Here is a 10,536-nt window from a genome sequence, read left to right on the forward strand (position 1 = left end):
AGAATCATCAGATTTTTTAAAGGGATAGTTCACCCAAAAATAAAAATTTGATGTGTATCTGCTTACCCCCAGGGCATCCAAGGTGTAGGTGACTTTGTTTCTTCAGTAGAACACAATGCAATGTCTGAACTGTCCTGAGAGTGTTCGCTTTTCACTATCTCTCAAATGGACCATTGACACTCTATCTAAAATCTCGATTAGGAGTGTCAATGGTCCATTTGAGAGATAGGTGGCGGTAATGCACTTATAAGTCTGCGATCCGCCGTAAAGCAAGAAGAAGAAGATGACACGTCTGAGAACGCGCTCAGGACTTTCATTATATGACTGACAGACGGCAACGGTTTGAGTTAAAAATCTTTGTTTGTGTTCTACTGAAGAAACAAAGTCACCTACATCTTGGATGCCCTGGGGGTAAGCAGATAAACATAAAATTTTCATTTTTGGGTGAACCATCCCTTTAAGTTCTCCCCTCTACACACAAGTATTGACTTAGACTTGATCTATAAAAGTAGATTCAAATGTTTGGTTAGTGTTTCTAGGCAGAAAGTAATTAAAAGACAAAAGTCAAAATGACAAAAGCAAGGTAAGTTCTTATTAATGTTCACAAACAGCTTGATGTGTTGATGGCTATTAATGTGACAATAAACACAAATAATGTGTTACATAAAGTAAGTGTATTTCCGATATGATTAATTAAGCATGTAATGAGTTTGCACATGTCCCAAATAAGACAAAGTTGCAAATCTGTTAACAATTCAACTATTCCCTGTAGGGTTTAGATACATTTGCCTTTTTAACGGCTCAACAAAATATCATGCATGAGCTTCTATAGGCAATTCTATAGGCAATTTGAGTTTTAATATAAACAACATTCTATGTGTATTTTCAGTATGACTGAGCATTTTATTATTGTTGTTTCTTGTGCATTATTTGTGTTCTGTTCCAGTATATATGAACAGACTTTCCAGCCCTGATCCTAGACATTTGTTAGTCTGAACCTTCTTTTTCCCTATTCAAAGGTGTGAACCTTTTCTTCATGTTGCCAGGCAACACCAGCTCCCATGAGGCTTTGCCTTGACTGAATACTGTGTTCTCTCAGGTTCAAAACTAATATTTGTTCTTCTAAAGAAACAGTGAAAGCACAGCAGAGCTTGTTGACACATTGATCGCTTATAATAAACAATGAAACATGATTTTACATATCGTTTCATGTCTTTCTATAGAAGTCCTATGGAAATACAAATGCAGGTGGGCAATAAGAAATATCGAATAAGATTTTCCTTCAACTAAACCTGAAGGCAGTCTAGGGTGGAAAGAGCAGTACATACCCTGACATAGAGGACTTTGTCTCCAACACGATAATGGCCTTTTGGCTGCTTCTCAATGCAGAATTTGACTGGGCATTTGCATGGTGGATCCTCTGATATCTGCCTCACCTGAAACAAAGCAACAAAGAAAACATGCTTTTGATGATGAGCGTGAAGTCATGCACCAGATTGCTAAGGACTGGGAAACCGCATACGGTGTATGACTTGAAATACTCACAATCGCATCCAGCATGTTACCGCTATTCTTTTTCCCACTAGTCTTCACAAGGCCATTTGACGGTGAGAGCGGAGTTGATTTGACGGGTGTCCTGATGGGTGATGGTGTAGTTGGTGAACTTTGCTGAGGTTCTGACTGGGTGTTTGAGTCAGAGAAGATGGACGTGGACTCTGGGGGAGGGGTAGGGGCCAGAGGAGGAGAGGGAGAGGGGTCCGGAGGAGGGCATGGAGGAGAGATGGATGAGGGGGTTGAGACTGCAGGGGGCTCTGGATCAGGAGGGAAAAAAACAGGTGGGGTGGAGGGAGACGGCAGAGGTGAGGCGAAGTACATGGATGGTGACAAAGACTCATCTTCCTCTTTCTCAATCTCTCTCTCGAGCTTGACCAGCACAGGCGGCTCAATGCCATACCTGAGGGGGAACATTTATTCAGCTCTGACCGAGAGATGATTATATGGTGATGACGTGATATAAACAACTTTAAAGATCAAAGGAGCTCACCTTGAAGCAATTCTCCCAAGTTGCATGAGACACAAGCACACATCCCTGGGTTGCTTCTGAAGAACTGGTGAAACACATACATTGCCATTCACACAACAAAATCCTCAGAGGTCTATGATGTCAGCTCAAACATATATTGTTCCCTGGGCATAACAATGGACAAAAGACACGAGCTTTGATGGACACATGCAAAGATTCCCAAAGCAAAAAGACATTTGATATGTCTATTCAGCTAAATGACATTAAACTTCCTCAAATATCAGTATCATAACACTGCAAAGTGAATGAAGATGACTGCTAGGGAAAACTAGGGAAAGTTTGTATGCAGAATCTCTCTGAGGAAAATTTTTTTCTTTCTCAATATTTTTATAAAAAAAAAGTTATATTACTCAACTTTTTATTTTAAAATATCTAAACACCCTTAAAATAAGATCAATGTACTCAGTTTTTTAAGATGACAAATAATAATAATAATAATAATAATAGATTTTTGTTTAAATCATGAAAAAAACATTTGCCAATGGAGTAGGGCTGCACGATTATGACAAAAATCATAATTGTTGATTATTCCCTTGAAATTGTAATTGCGATTATTAATTACGATTATCACAATTTACATTGAATAATGTTTATACCATTGTTTGATGGAACTGCATGCTGTATTTTTATATGAAAACAAACAAGCTGAAAACACTCTAACTGAAAAACTTTTAGTGCTTTCCAATACTATTAAGCCTCAAATGTCAACTATACATCGGATTGGTTTCTTCTTTAAATTATAAAAAAAAGTAAAAATATGAATGGTATTATAATGTTATACTAAAACTAAAATTAAAACAATGGAAAAACCCTTAAGATAACATGTAGAAAGAAAAAACACATCTTAAGCGCACAGAATAACATAAGTGGACTTTGAACGATTAATTGCCGCTTGGAACGATTACGTAATTGTGGCATCCATAATTGTAATCGCGATTAGAAATACGATTAATTGTGCAGCCCTACAATGGAGTAAGAATTTTTTTAATAATTTTATCATTTCTTATTTTATTATAAATTTATTATTTATTATTTATTTGTCTAATCCCATTAGCAAAGAAATTTCTCCTCACTAAATTTGGTTTCATTTTCTGAAAAAAAAAAAAAAAAACACTTATCTTGTGTCATTTTGCTTCAAGAAATCACATCTTGTTTCAAGGATGTTTAGATATTTTGACTGGAAACCAAGGCACAAATACTGATTAAAAAGACTTGTCTTAATGAGGTAATAGTCATACTAAACACTGCAGAGGATTTTCATCCTCTAAACAGCCATAAAGACAACAAAAATGAGCTTCCCAACCCATGAGCCTTTGCAATGCAGACACAAAACAAACTTTGTAGTCAAACTATGCACGGATAATAGTGATATCTTTGTTGTGCAGTGGAAAAGTGGAAAACACAAAGACGCTAATTTGAGGGATAAAAAGTGTTGTTGAAACTTGTATCATCAAGAACGAAAACAGAAATCTGTCTCCCTGTCTCTGACAAGGTTTAAATGTGTGAATCCTTATGAAAACAAAAAAACAATGGATAAATTCCAAATAGCCTTATTTTGAAAGCTATGATTAATGTTGGCTTGATTAACAGTCCCAATAAGAAAGTATCACTGTAGACTGGTTTGAAGCTTAAAATAAACATAGAATGTCATATTTCTCAATTTGAAAAACCCACATTAATTTATGTCAAACAGTTCATGAAATCCATTTCAACAGCCAGGCTTGTGCATGTATAAAAAAAGTCAACTGTGGGACTCTTTAAAAAGCACAGGCACAAAGTTAAATCAACAACACACTGGTTCCGTCTCTGCAAATGTCCCTCAGGTTCTAAGACTACAGTATTTCAGTCCCTTTTTAATGTAATATGACCTACAAACCTGTGAAACTACCGAAACTAAAAGACTCATAAAAGGGTTTTGTTGCTTTTATAACAATTATTGAACACTAGCTCACTCTTGAACGCTACATTATTTTATCTATCCTCTCAAAACCTTTCAATGTGCTCTCCTTTTGATATTTTATTGTATTATATTCTCTATCTTTGACCCTATTTTTCCATTCCCCATTTTCCCCCTGACCTACTGTCCTTTCATTTCTATATCCTTCTCTTTCTCTCCATTATTCATCACACAGTGATGGACAGCGGGGGCCAAGGGTGTGACGCAGTGAACAGTGGAGTGGCACAGATATTGATACTGCCTGTCTATTCAGCAGTTCTTTAGGGCAACAGCCCCATAGGACAACAGCCTGCATAGACAGAAAGTAAGGCTTATTGTAACTGGACATCTCACTTAATGATCTCATGATTGTAAAAATGAACAAGGGAAACGTTGATCTTTCTGTGCTTAAAATTAGTCCACGGTCAAATTTCTCAGGATTTACAAGCACATGCCACTTGTATTGAAACCAAAGAATCTAGCCTGCTTAATCACAAAGACAGTATATATCTTAAAAATACAGAACCAAAAACCATTTAAACAAACATCTCATGATAAGATAAGATAAGATAAGAATGCTCACCAAGATCTTCAGATTCAAACAGGTGTGATGGCTCCACTCCAATTTTACGGCACCAGTACAGAAAATTCGCTGTATTGTCTCGAGCAAAGAACGATCCAGAGGCTGCATCAGGCCGCCAGCGAATCACACGCCGAATAAAGGGCTAAAGGAAACAAATGAAACCAACTGAAATATATCTCTCATCAGCTTAGTATGTGCTCATCTGAATATTTTGTAGTATAAATAGCACAACAGATAATAGTCCCTCTGTTAGCTGATTTCTTTTTCAAAGTACATATATTATTCAAAAATAAGCTTTGCATCATGTGTTTGAAATTTGCTTTCTCCTGCCAGTGCTAGTAATTCTCTCTAATAAGTATTCAGCTGAGAAAAAAAGATACCGATGCACCTCCATAACACCAGCATGCAGGTCATGGTCAGAGGCTGAAAGATTGCCAGGAAAGTAGTGATATATGTTGTGTCTCATTTCGAAGCATACGCCCTCTAAATGTCACATTTTTCAGCCACATGTCACTGAGGCTGCCTCTTTTCATAAAAGTAACCATTTGTAGCATTTGGACCAATCAGACACACATTTGTTCATTAGATTTAACAAATCAATTATTCATTAGATTAACAAATAATCATAGACCCCTCACCCAATAAACATACTGGGTGCCAGCATGTCTGGGAACGACCCCAGGCCCCTGGTTACCATGGCAACCAAGACCCCTCAGCCAGGTGAGATCAACTTTTATGACCTAAAAGTATGTTGAGAGAATCAACACTTACTCAAGTCTCTCTAAAACAGACACATAATGCCCATAAAAATGGACTCTTCTCTAATTAATTCATAGGAAAACCTTTCTTTGAATGAACACACATATACTTCAGGTCATTGTGTATGTTGTTACTGTTCTTGTATATTGTCTTTTGTATTGTATACTGTTTTATGCATGCTTATGATAGAACCACTCATTCATGTAACCTTACATATACCATGTTTGGTCTCTATGAATTCGTCTTCGGATGATCTAATTGAGAGTCTACATTATATGTTTATACCTATGCAACATATTAGTGTTCTAAGAATCTTTAGTAGTTTTTGCATCAACACCCAATCAAATTACATATGCAAAATACCATGCTCTAAGACAAAGAGTCGTAAACTTTCCCTCCAAAACTAAAAAGTCACCATTGGCTCTGTGACCTCCCGGAGGTATGTACGCGTGAGTGTATGTATGTTTGTTTGTTAGATTAGTTTGTGTTAGTGTTTAGTTAATAAAACTCTTGTGTACAAATTACATGAGTTTCTGATTCTGCCTTGCAAATTAATGTCCCTTTACGATTTTGATCCTTACTACATGGGCCCGTGTGGAGAGCCTGAGCGGGTGTGCCCGGTGGGCTCCAACACATAGTCGGTCAGTCTGCGGTTCTGTTAGATACAGAGAAGATGAGGATGTGAGCTAGAAGTCTTCTGTACCTTAAGTCTGTGCCAGGCCTCGGCCTTGACTTTCCATTTACCAAAGATCCTAGGATCTCAGCTGATGTCTCTCTTATCTCTTGTTCACTTTCCACTCGGAAGAAACTCCCAATCACCATCGAGTCAGAACATCTTACCCGGAAGAAGCTGATCGCGACTCCTACACCACCGAACCTCCAAACCATCAAGACTTTCATCCGAGACTACATCCGTACGCTCGTTCCAGGCCAAGGCAATGCAAGTATCGTACATTTAACTAAACGAAACAGAGGTTTAGTATAAGCTGTAGACCCCGTTCTAAAACGGCGCTGATGGTTTCACTCAGGTGGTTAACTGACTCTTTTCATAGCTTCATTCTCTGTTTTTTTTTTCTGATGGCTTCATCCATCAAGCCTCATTTTCCCTTTCCCATGTATGAGTGATTGTTTGTTTGTTTGTTAGACTAGTTTGTGTTAGTGTTTAGTTAATAAAACTCTTGTGCACAAATTACATGAGTTTCTGATTCTGCCTGGCAAATTAATGTCCCTTTACGATTTTGATCCTTGCAACATGCTCTAATGCATTAATACTGTATGAAAGTATTTTCTGTGGCCACGGAAATATCCTTTCCTAGAGTTGATATGAACTTACACTGAATGTTCGCTGGACGAACATATTGGTTGATGGCAATTTAATTCTGCTACAGTTACTACTGGCAGCTGATATAAATAATTATAATTAATCATAATTAACTGTAATTATTTATATACATTTCCCTTTTGAGCTAATTTGCTACACATTACATTCCAAAGTATGAAAAAAATTTCAGCAACCCACACCTCATGAGGAATAACAGTCTATTTTATAATGGCTACTTTTCTGAAAAGAGACATGTACAGTATGTGGCTGAAAAATGAGACCTCTGGAGGGCGCAGCCTTCAAAATGAGACAGTAATAGTGATATTTTTTAAATCATGACTTCACACAAGTTGTAAAACACGGCTAATGATGGGGATGAATGATCATATGTTCACCAATGATACATTTATCTGATCAAAAATACAGTCAAAACAGTAATATTGTGAAATATTATTACAATTTAAAAATAAGTGTTTTCTAGTTTAGTATGAACTGAATATGAATTTAACTGCATTTTCAGCAGCCATTACTCCAGTCTTCAGTGTCACAGTTGTAAAAATGTAAAAGTCCTTACTGTCACTTTCAATGTATGCATCCTTGCTGAAATTTCTTTAAAAAATCTTACTGACCCCAAATTTTGTGTACAACAGTAGTGTATACTATATTCATTTATACTTGCAACTCTTTCTACTGTTTATATTCCTGTGCAATAGAGCTACTTTGTTTCAATACTTGCATATACATTTTTTTATTTATACACAGAACATGGTTTAAATTTGTATGACTCATCTTAAGTTCTAGATTAGGACCAAACTACCCACAAACGTAATGTTTAATGCTATGAGCACCTTTCCATTGCTGGCCAGAACCATCTTCTCTTGTAGAGCCTCTGCAAGCTGACACAAGACGACACCAGTGTCTAGTCTGTCCATGAAGTCATCCACTGTTATATTCAAACCTGTGCAGAAAGCATTCAGAGAAACAAATGAGCATTAAGAGAGAGCTAAAGAATGATAAACAAACTTATATTACTAAAGAGTAAGGTTATAAAGGCACTGAATGAATTATAGTGCATGAACTGATAGCTGTAAAATACATATTGACACTATAGGCTAACATGCAGTTCTGTACAATTTTCAAGATTGTTGTTTAACTTCCTTACAAATCCTCGTCTCCATCTTCTATTTATTGTTCTTTCACTACCTTAGGCAACTTGAAGATGCCCAAAAAAATCCTCTAAGTTCACTCGCTCTGAGATTCTCACGGCTGTGCAGACACATTCCTGAGGCCTGGGTGTTAAGTACATACAGATTCAAACACAGCAGTGGTACCGGAGCTTACCCTCATGGTGAAGGGGGAGTAGGGAGCCTAGGGAGGGGGAATACAGGAGGTGACGGCGAAGGGAAACCACAAGAAAAACAGAAATCCTGATGTGCAGAATGACTGAGCACGGTCATTAGCTCAGCGCAGGAGAGAAGTGTGTAAGAAAACAAAGAGATCTCCTGCTGTCTGCCAACCACAGAGTCATAACGCTGCCCTGAGATCAGCAGGAACAGGAAGAGTTGACGAAGAGAAGCGTGTGTTAATAAGAGAAATCCCTCATCAGCTTCTTCGGTGAAAACAACAACAACTCTGATGTTGTATCTCGTCTCATCTGATTTCTCAGGTTGTTGTGTCTCTGCTGTATATTTAGGCATCACCAGCCTGTTGGCTTAAGGGTTTCGTGGTCTTTTGACCTCTTTACATGTTGTGTGTTGCTGTCATCAAGCCTCTTCAGCCCTCAGTTGTATTAAGAGGTTCTGACAACAAATAACATAGGTCAAGACACACAAGGACATGTATAAAACACTCGTATCCTGGTCTGTTTGAGAATGCAATTCCTGCTTTGTGGTCCCATCAGGGCATGTCCCAGTGATCCAAGAACCAGAGGAATTTAGGGAATTCCATTTAAAATGACTGTCTGTAAACACGATATTCCTGATCTGATAGGCAGACAGAAAAACCCTTACCTGTTGGCTTGTGCAGGATTTAATCAGGATCTGATTGTGTAAAAAAGATTTTATCCTTTATACTGACACCAAGCAAAGGGAATGGGGAAAATGGTAACCTTGAGATATATAGACATGAGCTGTTTGCATGAAGATTTAACAGAAAACCCTTAAATGGCGATATAGCTGAAATGCAAAGCACATACAGAAAATAGCATTTGGAAAGCACAAGGCACCGTCTTCTCCTAGAACCGTGATACTAAAATAAGTGGGCCGGTGATTCCAATTCACATTTCCTTGACATACTTGAGCTGTAGTTAGAAGTTTCCATGTGTTAAACTGCCAGAGGCAATTTATGGTTGCTGTAAAAGACTCAATGTTGTCCTAAAGATTAAGTTTTTAGTGTCCCCAGCCCAGGGACTACAATCAACCACTTCTGGTTAACTACACTCCTACATGAAGGCTCATCCATATCCAAGCACTTCTCCACCCTTGTTGCTGGTGGTGATTTTGTGTGTGTGTGTGTGTGTGTGTGTGTGTGTGGTTTGGTTATCAACATGTTTTCAAAATATCTTCTTTTATTGTGTTCCACAAAAGAAATAAAGTCATACCGTTTTGACATGAGGGTGAGAAAATGCATGACAGAAGTATTATTTTTAGATGAACTTTCCGTTTACAGTCATCAGTTTACAAATCACAATGATTATGCAAATATGAACATGCTTTTATTTTCTTACCAAGGATACTGTTAAGCCAGATGGCCAGATCTTCTTTCATGGGCAGTAGACTGGACTCATGCCTACACGCCAGCCACTCGTTGTACTGGTGCAGACAGGAGAGGTCAGGTCCTGGTTCCCGCCTGGGACTGAAGGGATCATTCATAATGACTCAAGTATTGGACTGCTGGATAGAGAAGGAAAGAGGGGAACTTTACTGATTTAAAGTGAATGTTGTTTGCAAAGTGATAACAAAACTTCCAAAACCAACTTGCAGATATCTTTGGTATTTTTTGTTGCTTTTCAGCCTCTTTAATGTAACTTTTGATCAATTTAATGCATCCTTGAAGAACTAAAGTATTAATTTCTTTTTAACAAAAAAATCTTACTGACCCCAAACTTTTTGAACAGTTGTGTATGTTTTAAAAGAAACCAGACTATCAACTACAATTGGATCAAATCCATCACCTCTTCTAAGAAATAATCTAGCACACATACCCTCTGCAGCAATGGTCAGGCTGAATGGTCCTGAATGGACTATTAAATGTGCTGCACATATTATAGCAGCACATCCAGTGCTTAATTTGTAAATGAAACATTGCCGGTGTTCTGACGATTTGTGCTACCCTGTCAGATTTTGCTACCTCCCATTAAAACAGATGGTAGCATTTTTTAATTTTTGTTATTATTATTATTATTATTATTATTTTGTTTAGTTTTTTTACTCTTTGCGGGTTGTCTTACTCTTATCTGTAGGACCAAAAATGGAGTATTTAATGTGACAGCTGTTTGATCGCGCCGGCGCCTTGCACACACACCACATATTATAGCAATTCAAACTTGCCATCGCAGTCTGTTCATTATCAAAATAAAATAGGCTACAGTCAGCCAAACATATCGATTTACAGAGTCCGTAGTATAACCGGTCTACAGCTGCTGCAATGCCAAGCGCATTTTTTGCGCATGTGAAGAGGATGATTATTCCGTCGATACGCAAACGCGCATGAAGCCTAGTCTACATTATAAGTAATAGTTTAACATTGAAATACATTGCGAATATGGAAACATTGGATTTGTGCCGAATGAGAGAAGTACGTGAGCCCAAGGGTACTTTCCGTTTCGCTTTGTTTTGGTTTCTTTAGCTTTTTAT

At 37.7% G+C, this 10,536-nt stretch overlaps 1 protein-coding gene across 1 annotated transcript in view; it reads right to left on the bottom strand.

Moving 5' to 3' along the window:
* The window catches only part of LOC107755075 (growth arrest-specific protein 2-like), a 36,712-nt gene extending 26,729 nt beyond the window's left edge, over positions 1–9,983 (bottom strand). Inside the window, exons 1-7 of the mRNA XM_016571731.1 lie at positions 9,885–9,983; positions 9,408–9,573; positions 7,531–7,640; positions 4,603–4,744; positions 2,045–2,108; positions 1,546–1,954; positions 1,329–1,436 (exon numbers count right to left, since the gene is read on the bottom strand). Coding sequence (XP_016427217.1) covers positions 1,329–1,436; positions 1,546–1,954; positions 2,045–2,108; positions 4,603–4,744; positions 7,531–7,640; positions 9,408–9,552 — 978 coding nt within the window. The 5' untranslated portion in view covers positions 9,553–9,573; positions 9,885–9,983. The remainder of the gene's footprint in view (positions 1–1,328; positions 1,437–1,545; positions 1,955–2,044; positions 2,109–4,602; positions 4,745–7,530; positions 7,641–9,407; positions 9,574–9,884) is intronic.
* Positions 9,984–10,536: the final 553 nt, after the last annotated feature.

The sequence above is a fragment of the Sinocyclocheilus rhinocerous genome, unplaced genomic scaffold (genome assembly GCF_001515625.1).
Source record: "Sinocyclocheilus rhinocerous isolate Xijiao unplaced genomic scaffold, SAMN03320098_v1.1 scaffold591, whole genome shotgun sequence".
Lineage (NCBI taxonomy): Eukaryota > Metazoa > Chordata > Actinopteri > Cypriniformes > Cyprinidae > Sinocyclocheilus > Sinocyclocheilus rhinocerous.